Source organism: Nicotiana sylvestris, chromosome 1 (genome assembly GCF_000393655.2).
Source record: "Nicotiana sylvestris chromosome 1, ASM39365v2, whole genome shotgun sequence".
NCBI classification, from domain to species: domain Eukaryota; kingdom Viridiplantae; phylum Streptophyta; class Magnoliopsida; order Solanales; family Solanaceae; genus Nicotiana; species Nicotiana sylvestris.
In genome coordinates, this window is record NC_091057.1 from 165849039 (window position 1) to 165868106 (window position 19068).

Consider the following 19068-nt stretch of genomic DNA (forward strand, 5'->3'; position numbering starts at 1 on the left):
CTTGAGCCATGTCATCCCATGTATGCCACTTACCGGCATCTTGACGAGTATGCCATTCCAAAGCTGCCCCAGTCAGGCTCTCACTGAAATACGCCATCAGCAACTCATCCTTCCCGCCAACACTTCTCATTTCACTGCAATAACCCCTTAGGTGGGCTACTGGATCTCCCCGCCCATCATACAAATTAAACTTTGGCATCTTAAAAACTTTCAGCTTTCTGGATATCTCATCTTGCTCCACTGTCTCAGAAGGCTTTGCAGTCTCAACCGGAGGCTCAAAATGAGGAGCGTAAGAGTATGGACCCGAGATCTTGAAAATTGGTTCTGGAGCATAGTGTTGGGCATCGGGGATTTTGAATATAGTATCGCTAGAGGATCGAGAAAAGGTAGCAGGTGGATGAGCTACAAAAATATGAGTGGTCAAAGGAGCGGGATATGAGGTGGTTTTGACGGGTGGAGTGTGAAAAGATTGTGGGGAGATATCAGCAGTAGTGGGAATCTAGATTTGTGACAGTAGCGGAATGGTAACAAGGCTTTCAGGGTAGCTAGTGGGAAATAATGGTGAAGGACGCCCACTAATCAAGGCTTGGTATATTTCGGCCATCTGTCCTTTCAACCTTAAGACCTCTTCTTTCAACTCAAATTTTGACTCAACCATCTCCTTAGACGGATCAGTAACACCCGTGTTCAACTCTTTGCCAACCATGACTACCTTGCTCTTTGACCTTGTGTTGTATGGATGAGTTACCTTAAGAACCACAAACCAACCGCTCTTCTGCTCAATGAAGATAACAAAGGGGAACAAAATGGGGTCATCCTGTTAGCATTAGGGCATTTAACAGCTAAAAATATCGCATTGCGTGCAATGCACCTAGCAACAATTAATGGTTCTAGAATAACTTCGAGGGTCACCAGGTCACTTGGCATCATCCCAATTTGTTCCCTTCAATCTTTTCTTTTCGTTTCTTTTCTAGCACTTGCTCGCTCATTTTCCTTCCTTTTTTTAATTATCACTCTTTTCTTTCCTCTCATTTTTTACATACCATAATTTCATCCTTTTTCTTTTTCTTTTTTCCTCTTTTCTTTTTCTTTTTATAATAAAAAAATGATTCGATCGAACCCTATGTAGGTTGCCTATGTATCATGACCCCACATGAATCAGATCTTTGTGTAGTTCGGGAAGATCGAGAATAAAGTAAACAAAATAACGTTCTCATTTTTTCCTCTTTTTTTTATCTTAATGAATACTTTTATGAGAAAAAGGAAGGAAATCTCTTTTTTTAATTTTTAGACTTAATGTTCTATAATCTATTCTGAACTCAATCTTAAACAAGCATATATATATATATATATATATATATATATATATCAAAGAATAGACGTATTAAATATGATTTTAATACAGAGTATTAGAACTTTATTTAGATTTAAGAATCACAATATATATTGTATTAAAATACAACTGTATTAGATACAAACATATTTGTACATACAGAATTCAAAGACATACATGTATATACAGTTAAATATATTGAATATATTAGAATACATACTATATGAATGCTGGCAAAATATTAGAGAGTAGTTTTGAATGAATATATGATACAACTTTCATTGCTACCTTGAAATATATACAGTTAAATACCTTGTACCATGGATACATATAAGAAACAAATACATAAATAAAAGGCAACTTACAGTCATTTGTGTAGACATTGCCTCATTCAAGGTAAGCATCTCCTGGTATTTTTTTCCAACCGTTGTGTATGTCTATAGAGCTTTTTTACGATTGTTGCAATTCCAACGTCAAAACATTTTCTTGACTTCTTCGAGGAGGTCGTATATTGGCAATTCCATTGTTGACACAAGTGCGGCATTGATTGACTCAACAATATTTGACGTCATTGTTCATCCCCTGTTGACAGGTGCATACAACCTAGCCCACTTTTCGTATCCAGCTAACTCCAAGTATTCCTTCACCCTAATATCTACCTTCTCCACCTTCTCCATTAGACTGTCAAACTCAGCCCGTATGTATGTTTTTGCCATCGAAAAGTATATCTCGCTCAACTCTTAATGATTCTTTTTGAATTTCTTATATACGTTGTTCCAAATATGCCATATACAAGCAAAATGTGGTATAGTTGGATACACTCTTGATACAGACTTGATGATACTTTCGTTCCTATCTGAAACGATGCACATGCTTTCCCTCTCCCCATATGCTTTCTTGAATTGCTCAAAGAACCTCGTCCAAGCAGCACCGTTCTCTGAATCAATAACACCATATGCTAGTGGAAGTATATGACCTGTAAATAAAATTGCATACATATTATAAATATGTATTTTAATATTTAATATGCAGTAATATTATAATATTTTATTATAATCAGCATACTTACCTGCACCATCCAAAGTATTGGCCAAGACGAAAGTCCCATTGTAATACGATTTTAAGTGGCTTTCATCCACAATCACAATGGGTCTACATTGATTGAACCCCTTTATAAAGACATACAAGGATATATACACATACTTGAACTCATTTTGTGGGGATTTTACCATTCTAATATGCGAACCAGGATATGTAATATCCATTGTATACAAGTATCCTCGTAATTTATTGTATGAATCAGCCAGTTCACCTCTCAAAAAATTCATTGCCTTTTCTTTAGCCTGCCATGCCAACATGTAACTAACATCCACACCTAAATCTGTTTTTACATCATCAATTATATCCTTTGGGATGTATTTCCTCTTATGATTTGTAAGCTTTGGCCTAATCATACCACCTATAAGGCTGCTACTTGCCTGACGTTGCTCATACACCTTATCCTTCAACGGACATGTATTCTTATCATTGAACTCTCTCACTTTGAATAATTGTAATTTGTTAATGCTAGAAGCCTTAAACCTCCATTCACAATCTTCTGACATACATAATAATGCATAACTGTAAAGAAATTATTATTACACATATGATCAGTATAAATGCTTACAAAAAATACACTCATATACATTTGAATATATTATTGCATGTTTATATATATAGAGAGAGTAGTATACAACACAAATATATACATTGTTATACATTTAAACATGTCTGAATACACTTATACTTATAAGCATACATTTAAATACAACTAATACATTTAATAAAAAATAGTTAGAGCCACTGTAATCCACAAGAATACATGTATTATTAATACATAAAAATAAAAAAAAGAACAACAGTTAAGGTCAAGTAAAAATGCACAAATAGAGCTAAATACATCTACATACAGTTTGATTTTACATTCAATTCTTCTGTACTAGCGTAATGCTCCACAACAATACATGTATTATTAATACATAATAAATAAAAATGCACAACAGAGAAGGTCAAGTAAAAATTCACAAATACAACTAAATATACCTACATACGTTTTACAAGTCCTACCAGAAATACAATATACAAAAAAATAATGAATACTTAAGAACACTCAAACCTGATTGCATTAGACCTATCAACCCGAAATTGAAACCTTTCTGATATAGCGTAATGATCCATCACCTCTTTCAATGTAGCTTTATCCTTATATACTTGTCCAACCATAACCTCCCTTTGATTTGTTTTTGAAATTATCAAATTTTTGTCCAGTTCGAACACCCCAATTGGTTCGCCTGAATTGACAACATCAAGGGCAATGGTATCATCTGTGGCGAAATTATACCTTTGAACTGCTTCGTCCATTTGGACAATGTCGCTTTGAATTAAACTACCTCCGGCTACAACTTCTTTGTCAATTGTTGTTATGCACAAATGATACATCCTGAATTCTCTGTTCTCTTTTTTCAACTCTACATACACCCTAAAACTCATATCATTGTGTATTTCTATTGGCGTGCAATTTCCTTCTACTTTGTATTGAATTTTAATGGTCTTTGAGCTCAAATCTATGTCCAGTTGCTTAGAAATTGACGCAACCACATTATTATATGACGCTACTCCTTTATTAGTATTCCCTCAATCGAATAATCGACGTAGTTACTCTCACTGTTCCACTTTCTAGAATGACGCAATAAAACTGTTAAACTTGTCATATGCAAAATCGAATTTGAACGTATTTCTGTATACAATTGTATCAATCTCGATTTTTCTTGGTTGAAAATTGTTTTGTACGAACTGTAACAAAGGAACTGAAAATAAATAAGGGAGAATTGAAAATCCACAAATTGCTCTATTTTTGGATACTTTCGAATGGAAAATCTTTAATGAAGGGAGAAATACAAATTATGAATGATATAATTGTGTTAGTTGAGTTATATTATGAAACTATTTGCTAAATTGATTTTCTTTCCATTTTAAATTAGTTGAAAGGTCCCCTTTTTAAGGAATATGCGTTACTGTATTCAATGATACAACTCTTGAATACAGTTAAATACAATAACTTATTAGTTGGACTTCCATAATTCACGTCTTTTTTTTTCTAATGTATTCATGAATACAGTAGTCTAAATACATCAAATACATCTTATAACAACTAAAAACGTATCTACAGGCTGTAATATAGCAAATGGTATCTATAGATAGTTAATTACCACTAAAAGATAGTGCTTTATGAAAATTTCCCTTTTTAAAAAGTTCATTATCCAACCCATATTTTAGTGGATAACACGAGTGGTTAACTGCTTTCTTTTAACCATTTTACACCCCTACTAACAAGATATCTTCTATTCCTAGAGAGTAGGAGATAATTAGTTTAGTTATGACTTGGACATCATCGAATCAATAATTTACTTTCAATATCCTCTTTTCATCACCAGGGAACTATTCTCCCTTTGTAAGATTGGTAAAAAGGGGTAGCAAAAAGGGGTGAATGACAAATTAGATATTTTTATGCTATTATATTTTTCTATGATAATAGAAGTTTTAGAAAAAACTCGCGCCAGAGTTTTAAAACACACTAGGCAAGATTTTCCTTAACAACAGTTATGGTGATCATCACGATTTTGTTATAAATCACACAGATCACCAGAATTTTATTCCGATGATCATCGGGCTTTCTGGTGCTTCAAAATTTTGGAGATTGCTAGGAGCGTACTTAAAATTCTGGTGCGGTACTATTTTCTCAAAATATTTCTTAACATGGTCAAAATATAAACGATGATTTAAAAATGGGGTTTTGACACAGCTACCCACAAAAATAAAACTATTTACCCTTGTCTACCCATTTATTTTTCTACCCATAAACTAATTACATTTCCTACCCATAGTAGTTGTTGTGGGGAATTTTTTCTTTATTCTCCAATTCTTTTTTATTTCTATGCTTTTTTTCTTTTCTTCTTTTCTTTTTTTCTCGGTTTCTTTTTATTTTTTTATTTTTTCCTTTTCTAATTTCATTTAACTTTTTTTATATTCTTTTTCTCTTTATAGTCTAATTTCATTTACTATTTTTATTATTCTTTTTTTATACTATTACTAAAGAAAAATCTAATTGTGTACCAATTAAATGTAGCTAATACAACCAAAAAATATTAACTAACATATGATACCAATATAGTATATGGCTATACCAATAGGGTATACAATTGTACACAAAGAGTTAAATTTTTTTTCTTGTTTTGAGTTTCAAAATAACCACAAACTAAACAAACCTATTTTATGAGTTTCAAAGCTTCAAGGTCCTCCAATGTTATACTAATATTTTGCAGAAGTCAGAAGTCTTGGAATTCAAGTCATAGAATAAATCAAAGCGAAGAAAAGATTTGAATTTTCACTTTGCCCCCCCTCACACTGGGTAAAAGCTTAAAGCAAATTAAAAGGGAAAAGGCAAGTGAATTTACGGGTAATAAGTATACTATTATGGTATATTGTATACTATTATAGCATAATGTTATGGTATATTGCATATTATTATAGTATACTATAACAATATATTGTATACTATAATAGTATACTGTTGCAGTATAACTATATACTCCTATAATATATTGTATACTGTTGCGGTATATTGTTAGGTAACTGTGTTCTTCTTCGATTATTGCAATATACCGTTGCAGTATATTGTAAACTATATCAGTGTACTGTTGCAGTATAGCTATATACTCCTACAATATATTGTATACCGTAGCAATATACTATTGGGTAATTGTGTTTTTCTTCGATTTTCAGCTGAAAAATTCGATTTCAATCACCTCAAATCAACTCCAAATGCTATCAAATTTCAGTATGAACTTCCAGAAGGTATTATAAGCAATATTTAACAACACCCACTTTGAATCAAACAAGAAATCTTCAAAATAAAAATTTTAAATTCAAGAGCTTCAAAACAAATCTCAATATATGTTCTCCTTCCATTTATTATAAGATTTTTTTTTGAAATTAAACTGATTTTGCATTAGCAGACGTGTAGGTCATTGAAGAGAAGAGGTGGTTTGGAGGTTGTGTTTGCCTCTGCTGTACTTGTAGAAGATTTCAACATACAAGGAAAGACAATTTTGACATAAGCAGTTGCAAATTGTTAGACATAGGCAATGTAAATGGGAACAAATGTTGGATGATTACATAGTTTTCCATGTTAGTAGGGATCCTCTTTCAGTATAGGAAGCTACTGGATTTATACCCTTTCTTGACGAGAAATTCAGTAGTTAATATGTAGTTAACCAAATATACCCGCCCTTTCCAAAAGAAAATTCCCGTGAACTTTACTAGTATTCAATTCCGGATCTGACAAATATCGTCCAATTCACTCATTTGCAACACTTTTCCTTCAAAAGATTTTTCTCTTTTCAACACACAGACAAAACCTATAGATCACTACCATGGCTTCCGAGAAAGAAACCCTAGAAGAGAAGAAACAAGAAAAAGAAACAAACGAGTAAGAAGAAAAGGTTAAACAAAATAGTGAAGAAATAAAAACTGATGATGATAAAGATGAAATAGGAGAAGACAGAAAGGGTTCAGGGAAAATGGAAGTTGACAAACAAGAGGAAGAGGAAGAATCTGGGGAGGAAGAGAAAAAGGAAAAAGTTGTGAAGAAGAGAAAAGATAGAGGTGCAGTGAAAGAGGAGGAAGGGAAAAGGGATAATATGTATTCGCCCACAACACCAGGTTCAAGGCCATCGGTGGAGACATACACAAAACAGTTACAGTGAAATTAATCCGGTAAATAGTTTGGGCCTCGTGAATAGGACAGGAGTAATAAATAGTTTGAGTCTGGACATTAAAAGGTAAATAGTTTAGAATTAATGGGTATAAAGTTTTTCCTTAAAAATATTCATCCAACGCAATTTCTCTTGCAAAAGCTAAACTTAAGCCCATTGTCTTTTCACGGGCCTGGAATACTGGGCTTTTCTTAATCTGGGCCTATTTAAGGTCCGTACCCATCTAATCAGACAGCACTTTTCTGAAAATATAAAGTAGTGGGCTGGACACGATGGCCCGCACAAAGTACACGATCGAACCCCACTTGACTTTCACGCCTAGATATCCTGGGCACTACTTTTAAGGCAGTTATTCCGCAGAAGCCTAATCTGGTAATTTCGCGTGCTCGACCGGTCGGCGCAATTCAAACTCACGCCCACGAGGGCGGTCTTTTAAAGGAAACAATGCTGAGTTAAATGCTTTCTTATCGATAAAATTCAGAATATGGCTATCTACATGTTTTATGTTTGGAATAAATTCAGACAACATGGATTGTTTTAAATTTCAGAATAGAAATGTATATAGCTAAAAGTTATATAAAAATAAAACAATCTAAAACTACACTAAATTAATAACCTAGCTCACTAAATCATACGAGTATTCTTTACGTTCTATTATATTGATGCTTTGTTTATAGAGTTAAATAATATTCTTTTTAAGTATGTTTCTTTTTGTATTAAAAAAGTTACTTATGATTTATAGCACTCTTTTGTGATTTTTGATATGTATCATGTATTTTTTGGGGAAAATTAATATTCCTGTTAAAATAAAAAATTGAATGATTTGATCTTACTTTTTGAATAACACTTACATTTTTAACCAAATAAATAAGAGTAGTCTTCATACTTGCAATTAATTTTTGATAAAATAATTATATTTATTGATTGAAATTAATAAAATATTATAGAAACTTCTCAAAAAGTTCACCATTTTAATACAACATTCACAATTTTTGAAACCACAAATATTAAATTTTAATATCATATGTTGCCAGCTGCTTATCCAATTAAAAGTGAAATTGTATTTTTAATATAATAGATAAGTAAAAATAAACGAAAAGAGTAATAAATTAATATCTTAAACTAATAGTCACTCTAATAGTTTATAAAATGGATTATAGATTAATATGTTAAATGTCGAGTCTAGAGTATTATTTTAGTAAATCAATGGCATTTTCGTACTTCCATCTCAAAATCAAAACACCATACTTGCTTAGTTCTCTTCTCAACTGAGTCACCTACTGCTCCCGACAAGTCTCTGTCCCTTCACTCTCTGCTTAACTATTCACCGCAACTGACCCCACACCATATTTCTCTCTCTCTATATTACTACTCTTCATTTTGAACCCAAAAACAGTAAAAAAAAAAAGTTGTTCCTCCTCGCTGTTTTTCTCTCTCTACAAACAAACACCTCCATTTCGAGAGAGAGAGAGTGAACAGTGATGGCGTCAGGTGGTGGTTATAGAAACGGTACTCACAAGGCGCCGAATCTCCGTACTTCGTCTTCCTTCAAATCGAAGCTTCCGACCTCGGCTTCTTCCAACGGCCGCCGCAGTAGTACTATTGACGCCTGTGAGTTCCGAATTTTCTAGAAGATTCGATCAATGTACTAGTTGCTTTCTGGTTGTGGATCGAGTTTATTTCGCCAATTGTTTTTTCAAGTCGTTGAATTCACTGATTTATTCTGCTCTGTGTGTCTGTTTGTGTGTTAGATATTGTGCTTTTTAGTGGTTTAGGTTAGCGTTAATTGCACGATTTGAAGGTGAGTATACATTTTGCTAGTTGATAACTGATATTGAAGCTTGATTTAAATGCTGCATTGGTATTTTTTTTTGTAGTTTTTGAATTTCGGAAGTGACATTTTGTTTTGTTTTGTTTTTTATATATTGCCAATTAGGTATATATATTGGTGCTTCAAGCCTTAAAACTTTTACGTGCACCTAATCAATGTGTAAGTTGGCACATATTTATGTATGTCGTTTGATCATATATGCATAGGAATATAAAAGTGTGGTAGATTAGCTCGTATTTAGGGGTTAAATAAAAAACTCCAGTAATTATCGCTTTGATGCTAGGTGAAGATTATCTGATTTATGAACGATTTTCCATCAATGTAGTTTCAATCTGGTTGAGGATCGAGTTAATTTTTCTAATTGGATTTTCAGAGTTGTGTTCGAAATTGTGCCTTTTCGCTTTCACTGGCTTCCTTCTATTGGACGATGTGATCTAATGGACTGGTTTTGTTAGTTGACAACGGGGCTTGATTTATATGCTAGGTTGCTACTTCTATTTGTAGTTGGTTAATTTGAAAGTTAAACAAGAAACTCCTTTTGTTTTTTTTTCTTTCCAAATTCTGCCAATTAGATAAACAGGTACTTCAAGTCTTTCAACTTTCCCATGCACCTAATCATTGTCTATGTTTGCTGAGGTTTATGGATGTACTTTCACTAGATATGCATAGGAATGTACTGTGTGGTAGATTAGCTCGTGCTAGGGGTTAAATTAGAAACTCCAATGATTATGGATTTGATGCTAAGAATTTGAACAAAAGTAACTGTGTTGAACTATGTGTGACCGTTGACACGGGAAATGGGGGATGGGTTGGGAGCCTCCCGCATCACCAATCATTTCTTAAAATTTTCTAGTTTTTCCCCCTTTATTAGAGCATCAATAACTTTCTTTAGTAAATGTTTTCAAAGATACAAGTTATAGTTGATAGGCATAATTGATGAAGCATAATAAGAACTGTGGTAAAACTTGTAAATGAATAGAATGATGTTAACCAATGAATAGACATTTGGGGGTGGGGTTTGGGGGGGGGATGATTGCTCATCTTAAGAGGGCTGTAAATAATTTGGAATTAGATCAATTGGAAACATGATCTACCATTTAAGGAACAAGTTCATTTCTTTTTCTGATAAAGTAAATTTTAAGGAACAGGTTCATAAATTTCAGAAGGGTGAGGTCTTATTATTTGGAATATAGGAACTGGTGTAAAGGGAACATAATTTATTATTCCCTTCAGTCTTATTTATTCAATCCGTTTAACTAGCACAGATAAAAGCATTGGTCTTTGTATGCTTGATTGTGTATGGTTGCATACTGCTTGAAATGTTCCTCTAATAAATTAATCTCCCAGAATAAAAAGACTAAAAAAAATAAGGTTTCTTTTGGTTGAAAGATGAAGTCAGTCAGACATACTTACATAATAAACAAGTGTACAGATATGGATTATTTATTGGAACGATATCACATCAAGAACTATATGGCAGATATGGTGATTTTTAGTGATTTCTCTTGTTGTTAAGAGTATTTTATGTTATGGTCATCCTTTCTGCTGGCTTAAGCTGCACAACTTAGATCCTTCTGTTTTCTCTTGCTTCGATATATGTGAATATGAAATATTTGTTTTGATTTGTCTGAATAGTGTCTGGAAGAGTTCGAGTTGCTATCAGATTACGTCCTCGAAATGCCGAGGAATTGGCAGCAGATGCAGATTTTGCTGATTGCGTTGAGATACAGCCGGAGGTTGTCCCCCTTTTCATTTTCCCGAGAAGCTTTTTTTTGTGAGTATCTTGAGTATGATGCAAATTTATTCTTTTTCCCTGCCAGCTCAAAAGGTTGAAACTTAGGAAAAACAATTGGGATTCAGATACATACGAGTTTGATGAGGTGTTCACCGAGTTTGCATCCCAAAAGCGTGTCTATGAAGTTGTTGCAAAACCTGTTGTTGAGGTTTGTTGCTTTCTTTTTTGATAAGGGAGGTTGGTTGCTTTCTTTAGTATTATATTTGTTACCTTGACCTAATTGGGGCTGACTATGCGTAGGGAAGAAACTACTGATGCCAAGTCTGAAATAACCAGCCCATCCCCAACATAAATCTTTTTTCCAGGGGTGATATTTGTGGATGATAAATTGTAATTTTGACAAAAAGAAAGTTCTTAAATAATGGAGGTCTGAGGGAATAATTCATATCCCATTAACTAGGTGATAGCTAGTGGGGACCCAGATTAGAAGACAATTTTTGGCTCCTTCAGTATCCATCTTTGACAAACTATGTTTCGATCCTGAAATTAGGTATAGGTGGACTTAACACAATAACTTATTGTTCGTGCAGCTATTCTTCAACGTTGTAGACCATTTCTTCACATTAAGTGCAACAAAATATATGATTTTATGACGACGATGTTGATTGTGGTAACAGTACGTGTCATGTTACATAAATCTATTATGAGAGATGTGAAAGTTCATACAAGTCAGAAATAGTCAGAGCAGGTGTTGATGTATTCATTGTTATAATTAACATGATTAATTACTTACAAACGGTTGGACAAAGTATGTAAGGACGCCTTGAGAATGTAAATTTTACCATATTCGTATGCTATCTTTCTGTGATAATGTTTTATGAACACTCTTTCTTCTCTTTTTGCCCATTTTACTAGAGTGTTTTGGACGGTTACAATGGAACAGTGATGGCATATGGTCAGACCGGCACAGGGAAGACTTATACCCTTGGACGATTAGGCGATGAAGATGCCTCTGCTCGCGGTATCATGGTTCGTTCAATGGAAGACATATTTGCAAATATCTGCTTGGAGACCGATTCAGTTTCAGTCTCCTACTTACAGGTTGGCATATTTTTCTTAAATCTATCAGCAACTGCATTGTCTTGGGCATCTTTTACTTGCTTGCTGGCTACTGCTCATGACCATAATCTATTTGCAACGAAAAGATGTGTCAAGTTTTATCTGAATATCCTGGTTTGCATGCAGCTTTATATGGAAACAATTCAGGACCTCCTAAATCCTGCTAATGACAACATCCCCATAGTTGAAGACCAAAAATCTGGTGATGTGTCTTTACCAGGGGCAACCATAGTGGAGGTCCGGGACCAGCAAAGTTTTGTTGAACTGCTTCGAGTTGGGGAAGCTCATAGATATGCTGCTAACACAAAGCTGAATACTGAATCTTCCCGAAGTCATGCTATTCTCTTGGTAAATCAGGAATTATATATTTCATCTCTCCAATTAATTGCATATTTATCAATATCAATCAATCAACAGTAGCTTTGTCGGTGGTATAAGTCTTCTGTCTGTTTCAGTCTATTCGGGCCCATTTTGTTGCACTGTTCAATAATTATTAGGGTTCTCTAAAGATAGAGGTTTCTAACTACAAATCTGTATAAAGAATATCAGTATAAACATGTTTCATTTGGAATTTGTGTTGTTATTTTGTTGTAGGTACATATTAAGAGGTCAGTTCCTGGAAGAGAAGCTGATTTTTCTGCTGAAACAGATCACTCCTCTCACTTAGCAACCAATTATAAGCCACCTATGTTGAGAAAAGGCAAACTAGTTCTTGTAGATCTTGCTGGTTCTGAGCGCGTAAACAAGTCAGGTATACTCAACAGTGGGCTTCCCAAATTGAGCAGTAAATCTTAGTTACTGGTTTGAGATTTTTCTGAGTAATCTCTTCTCTAATTTAAGAATATTTCTATCTATGTGCTTTTACTGTATGCTTTATTTCTTTTAATCTTTAATTTTATATTCTTTGTCGTGTGGGTGTAAAGATTCACATTGGCTCATCTGCTTTTTTGTGAAAGATTAAGAGAAAAACATGACTGCAAGAAGATCCTGTACTCATTGTTTGTTAGAGCAACATCGAGATAAAGTTTTGATCTAATTATAGGTATCACAAGGTGTGTCAGCGGCCATTCTGCAGGATATATGGTATAAGAGAAGAAAAATTGGAGTGAAATATGGTTGTAATAGAACAGAAGAAATATGCACTTTTGCATAACATAAAAATATTAGAAGGGGAAAAATGGAAAGGGAGGAATAATTTATTAACCTAAACAAAAATAAAAATAAAAATAGAGGTTTTTATTGCCGGATGTATGTAGATGTAGCAAGTCTTCTGGTTATTGCATGTAATTTGGTCTTTTGATTTGTAAACTGACTACATGTCCTTTCTTTATGTCCTGCAGGAAGCGAAGGGCACATGTTGGAGGAAGCAAAGTCCATCAATCTTTCACTAAGTGCCCTAGGGAAGTGCATAAATGCCTTGGCAGAAAATAGTGCTCATGTACCTGTCCGAGATTCGAAGCTTACACGGTTGCTTAAAGATTCATTTGGAGGTGGGCTATATTTTCTGTTTCTTGTGCCTGTACATATACTTGGTAATGTTTAGAGGTATCTTTATATCAACTGATATAACTGAGTGTACTGCCTTTACAAATGGGCTATAACAGTGTCTAGAACTGTGTACATTCTGGTTTGGCCTTTTCTTACCCAAGGATGCCAACATTTTTATTAAGATATGCTCTTTAACTGTTTCAAGAGCTAGGGGGCGATATTCTTTCTTACTTATTCACCCAAAAAAAAGAAAAAAAAAGAGCTAGGAGTCAATATCTTAGTTGTTAAAGAAGTTCAATCATGTTGGTTTACTTAAAGTTCTATCATGTTGGTTTACTTCCTGTGATTTTCCAGGAACGTCAAGAACCTCATTAGTTATCACCATTGGGCCATCACCTAGGCATAGAGCAGAAACATCAAGTACCATTTTGTTTGGACAGAGAGTGAGTTCTCCATTCGGAATGATTTGTGTGGATAGGTTGTACTACTGCATACGTGTGCCAAGATAGTTTTATCCTTTCGTGCAGGCTATGAAGGTGGAAAACATGTTGAAGATTAAGGAAGAATTCGATTACAAAAGTTTGTCAAAAAGGCTCGAGGTGCAAGTAGACAAACTTATCGCTGAAAATGAAAGACTGCAGAAAGCTTTTGAGGCTGAGGTTGAACGAATTAGATTAGAAGCACAGAAGCATGTCTCAGAGGCCGAAAGGAACTATGCCGAAGCCCTGAAGGTAGTTTGTCTTTCTTTGTTCTCATGACGTTGCGAGTTTTTTGCTGTAATTACTAATTAGATTGGGAGTTGGTTTAAATCAAGAACCACATGTTGGTGGAGTGCACCACTTTACTGTCATAGTTTTGATTATATGTGCCTTGTTTTGTTACCAAATTGCTTATGTTAAAAGAAGGAAATACTCTCTTTTGATGCATGTAAATCGGGCAGGGCTTTGCCATTAGTTTTGCTCGGGTAAAAATATTTTGCTCTCTTTAATGAATCTCATTTAGTTTGTCTTTTGACTTTAGAAAGTCTATATCAATCGACTACCCCTCAATCCCAAACTAGTTGGGTTAAGCTATATCATCATTATTTAATTACTTTTATGTTGGTAGCTTGGCTACCGTAGCCCTCCTCCTTTATTTGGACTTGGGACCGGCTACGCTATGCAAAACTCACATATACGGAGCTGCCTTTATAAAGTCGACTAGTTAAACTAATAAGACGAGAGACGACAAAGACAAGTAAATGAAGATGAATTCATCAAAAAAAAAAAAAATGAAGATGAATTCTTTGGTCGACTGAAGTATTACTGTCATAATACTTGTCCACAAAAAAGTTAGTACGTCATAACACTAATTGAATAAGATTTGAGTTGTATGTTGATGGAATCTGACTAGGATTCGAGATTGTGCCTCTCGAATTATGATTCAACTATTCTGGAATAACAATTCTGCTTTACTTGCAGGAGGAGAAAATAAAATGTCAGATGGAATATATGGAATCAATCAAGAAGTTGGAGGAGAAGTGGAGCCTTAATCAACAAAAGCACACAAACAATGTAAGAACTGATGGAACATATATCACAGAGGCCATCTGGTTTTTGTTACTCTGCTTTTTCCTGTTATTTATCATCATCATTATTAATTTTATTTTTGTTGTGTTGTTGATGATGGCTATCATTAATGTCTGTTGTATAAGTATCAAGGTTATACTTCACAAAGAGTCGGTTTCTGGAAAAGGAAATACTTTAATTCAAAAGTAGCATCTAATTCTATAGTTGATACAATTACAGTATCAAAATTTCTTTTTATTATAGTTGATACAATTCAATTATTTAGGCTGGACTTCACAAAAAGTCGGTTTCTCAGCAAGGGAATTTTATAGTAGGAACACATACCATTTAGTTCTATTATTGAAACAAGTAGCATCTTATCTGCTTTTTGTTTCCCATGTGACAGTTGTGGATCTAGAGTTACCTCCACCAGGGAACACACACACCTGGTTAGTCGACTGGGTAAATATTGAGGTATATAGCAGTAGAAACTGTAGAGAACTTCTAGGATTAGAGAACCTTATTTATTGAATATGGAGTGAGACTGGTCTAAGTGAGAGCGAATTGAATAGTGAGGGTTCATATTGCTAACTCTAACTAGCTTGGATTGAGGCTTTGTTGTTGTTGTTGGAAATTTCCTTTTCGTGTTTCTAATGAGTCCTCAAGATTATTGTGGATCAACAAAATCATGAAGACAGTCTGAAATTATAATAGAACCTAGGCGTCAGTAGCCCTCTATAAGTCTCTGTGTGAGCATGTATTGATTCAAGGCATAAATTGGGCTTTACTTCAGAGGAAAGAGCAACATACTGCTGCTTGATTCTTTATTTTGTTTCCGATGATTAAATTGCTTCTTGTGCAGGGCCAGATGGGCTCTGGTAATGAGGAAATCTCTGAACTTAAGATGTTGCTTCAGCATGAAATGCTAACAAGAAAGGCGGCAGAAGGGGAAATCAACACACTCAAGGATCAACTGGACAGGTTTACGAACCCAGGGGTATGCTCTTCATTGATAATTGTTTTTAAACAGAACTGCTTGAATGCTCTGGAATGTAATTTAGGATTGAGCTGATGAATATGACTGAACAATGTGCACTGTAGTCAGTAGGTGGAAATTCTGATATTCTAAACCTCCAACGCGTGCTGGAAGAAGAGATTCGTCAGAAGAAGAGACTGGAAGAAGAAGTGATTGTCTTACGTCAATTTTCACAGCTAACTATGGAAGCTGGTCAAGTAAAGTCTTTAACTTGCCTATAAGCTTGATTAGGTCTTTGCTATCTATTCTACTTACTGCTGATATCTTGTTCTGTTTACCGCACTTGACAAGTTCTATGGTTTGTGAGAATTTGTGATTTGATGGATACGCTTATGTCACCTTTTGCGTCTCTCCTTTTCTCTTTCCTCTCTTTTCCTTGTAATTCTTCCAATCAGTTCCACTTTCACTTTAATTGCCTGTTGTAGACAACAAGCTATCTGGGTAGAAGCAGAAATGGCACTGGACTTCCTGGGCTAGATTCTTTGTCTCCTCTTAAAAATCTGCATTGCAAAGATGCGTCTAATGGAGAGAGATCCTCAATCACCAATCTTCACGAGCAAGGTTCCAATATATTCTTCAGAGTATGTCCTATTAATGTGCAAAGCAACTGAACACAATTTTCTCATTTCTCCCTCATGGGCATTACAGTTGGATTACATAAGATTTTGTCCCTGCTGGAGTCTGAAGATGCTACCGTGCGGATTCATGCGGTGAAAGTGGTAGCTAATCTAGCAGCTGAAGGTAATCTATTTTCCACCCAATCTTCCCAAGTGCAGAAAGCAAAGTCTAGCGACGGCATATTTTCTCCCTTGCCACTTTACTTGACTTATTGGAAAGAGAAGTGTATCGCTCATTTTTTGTTTCTTTGTACCAATTCAGTAAATTAATCCAACTTCTTGGTTGTTGAGTGTTTCCATATGTTATCCTTCAAGTTAAACATTTTGCCCTTGGTGGCTTCAGTAGGTCACTTAAAAGTGACTCTTGTTGTTCACAACCTTCGCCTCTTAGATGGAATCAAGGATAAAAGTATATGGCTCTATGTGTGGTATACTGCTCTTTGTCATAGTTCATCGTCTGATACATTTTTAATCCTGCCTTCAATATACCTGCAGAAGCGAATCAGGAAAAGATCGTAGAAGCTGGTGGTCTTACTTCATTACTGATGCTTCTTGGTAGTTCAGAAGATGAAACTATTCGCAGAATAGCAGCTGGTGCAATTGCAAATCTTGCAATGAGTGGTGATTCTCAATCTATAGCTCTCATTTTCTTTTCCTCTTTATTTCTCCTGCGGAGGGTACTTTATGTCCTTGTCGAGGCCCTTTGTCTAGTAAAACCACTATGTTCTGAGGATTAGTTTCTGTCTTTTCAGAAGCAAACCAGGAACTTATAATGACTCAAGGTGGGATTACTCTGTTAGCGGTGACAGCTGCTGACGCTGAGGATCCTCAAACATTACGCATGGTTGCCGGAGCCATTGCTAATCTGTGTGGTAACGGTATGCTCATTCACTTTTCTGTAGGCCTACCCCTCTCCCCGTCCCCACTCAGCCTTTCAGATCATGGTTGGAATAGCTCCATCAATTTTTGTTGTTGTAGTTGCGGTCCAGCAAAATCGTTTTTGCATGTTGAATCAAGAAGCATTCATTCATTCAGATTCTGAAGAGAGCATTTGGTATGGCACTTTGCAGCAGTAGTGATGGATAGATAGTGAAACATGGCATTTTAGTTAGAGTTTTCTTTCATGTTTACTACCTTTTTCTCTGCATTCATGAAACCAATGAGGCCCTACCGATTTAAGTGGCTCTATCAAGCTGCAATTCGTTCTTGTATTCAGTGAATTTAGCTTCAGTATGGTCCCATGTCTTCCTTGAAGGATTCCATCCAAGTTTTACTTCGTGGTCATGTAATCCTTCTTCTTCCATCAATTAATCCAGCCCTTGATCGTGGTATATATTTGTATTCCAGATAAACTACAGACAAGACTGAGGTCTGAAGGTGGTATCAAGGCACTATTAGGGATGGTGAGATGTGGGCATCGAGATGTTTTGTCGCAAGTTGCACGGGGAATTGCCAATTTTGCAAAGTGCGAATCCAGATCTTCAGCTCAAGGTAAGTGCTGCACTTGTCAATCTTGTTTATCAAGTTACCATGTTTCTTAAGGTTGGTCTGCTACGACAGGCCAGAAAGCTGGACGTTCTTCACTGTTAGAAGATGGTGCACTTCCATGGATTGTTCAAAATTCAAATAATGAAGCCTCAATGATCAGGCGTCATGTTGAACTGGCTCTCTGCCATTTGGCACAACATGGTATGCAATCCTATCCTACCGAAGAGTTTGGGATACATGCATTGCATTTCTCATCACTATTATACTTAAACTTTACGTTTCACCTGTCTCTTCCTATCCTCAGAGGTCAATGCAAAAGACATGATCAGTGGGGGAGCCCTTTGGGAGCTATATCGTATCTCACGCGATTGCTCTCGAGATGACATAAGGTCTCTTGCACGTCGAACTCTGACTTCAAGTCCGACTTTCCTAGCTGAAATGCGGCGCTTGCGGATAGAGTTATAGTTGAGTTATTGGTTTCACTCCAGGGTATTGAGGCAACAGCTAATTCTTGAAATGCATACTGTACATGAACAAGTTCCTGAAAAGTGATTGCTCACAATTTTGTATCGAGGGAGTGCATCAAGCAAAATCCTCTTAGGAGAAAAGTATCTACATTAAATAGCTTCTAGTGTGTAGTATTTCTATGTGCTATTAAGTTTCAGTGAGAAGCTTACATTCTTTCATTTTTCTTTGGGTTCTGGGGTAGGAATCCATCCCTAAAGCAGTTGCTTCAGCTTCAATATTGTATTTTTGTAAGCATGTAATTATAATATAACTAATGAAATTGTTTTTTCTTCATTTACGGAAGACTTGATTTCTGATTGATATAATGAAACGACTATAGTTTTTTCAATCACCCCCCTCTCCCCCTTGTCTGTCTTCTATTGATTGCCGAAGATCGTTATGATCTTGTTTGTAGAAATGGACAAAATCTAATAGCACGTTTGGCTTATTTTGAGAAGTGTTTTTTTTCAAAAGTGCTTTTCTCAAAAGTACTTTTGGTGAGAAGCAGTTTGTGTTTGACTAATTAATTTGAAAAGCACTTCTGAGCAGCAGTT

The 19068-nt window shown here is 35.2% G+C and overlaps 2 protein-coding genes across 2 annotated transcripts; one reads left to right on the forward strand and one right to left on the reverse strand.

Annotated features, from left to right (window-relative positions):
* Positions 1–1908: 1908 nt before the first annotated feature.
* On the reverse strand, positions 1909–3862 carry LOC104237433 (uncharacterized). Its single transcript, XM_070156058.1, has 4 exons — positions 3489–3862; positions 2403–2953; positions 2168–2309; positions 1909–2014 (listed from the first exon to the last, which is right to left on the reverse strand). The coding sequence occupies exons 1-4, from the start codon at positions 3860–3862 to the stop codon at positions 1909–1911; spliced, it is 1173 nt and encodes a 390-aa protein (XP_070012159.1).
* A 4544-nt stretch (positions 3863–8406) lies between these two features.
* LOC104237432 (kinesin-like protein KIN-UB) lies at positions 8407–18863 on the forward strand. The gene is made up of 19 exons (XM_009791587.2): positions 8407–8757; positions 10613–10713; positions 10798–10920; positions 11628–11813; positions 11958–12179; positions 12426–12582; positions 13172–13321; positions 13674–13762; positions 13847–14050; positions 14780–14872; positions 15729–15863; positions 15968–16099; positions 16328–16463; positions 16551–16643; positions 17015–17140; positions 17272–17397; positions 17867–18010; positions 18080–18208; positions 18312–18863. The coding sequence occupies exons 1-19, from the start codon at positions 8628–8630 to the stop codon at positions 18470–18472; spliced, it is 2637 nt and encodes an 878-aa protein (XP_009789889.1). The 5' UTR covers positions 8407–8627; the 3' UTR covers positions 18473–18863.
* The last annotated feature ends 205 nt before the right edge of the window (positions 18864–19068 follow it).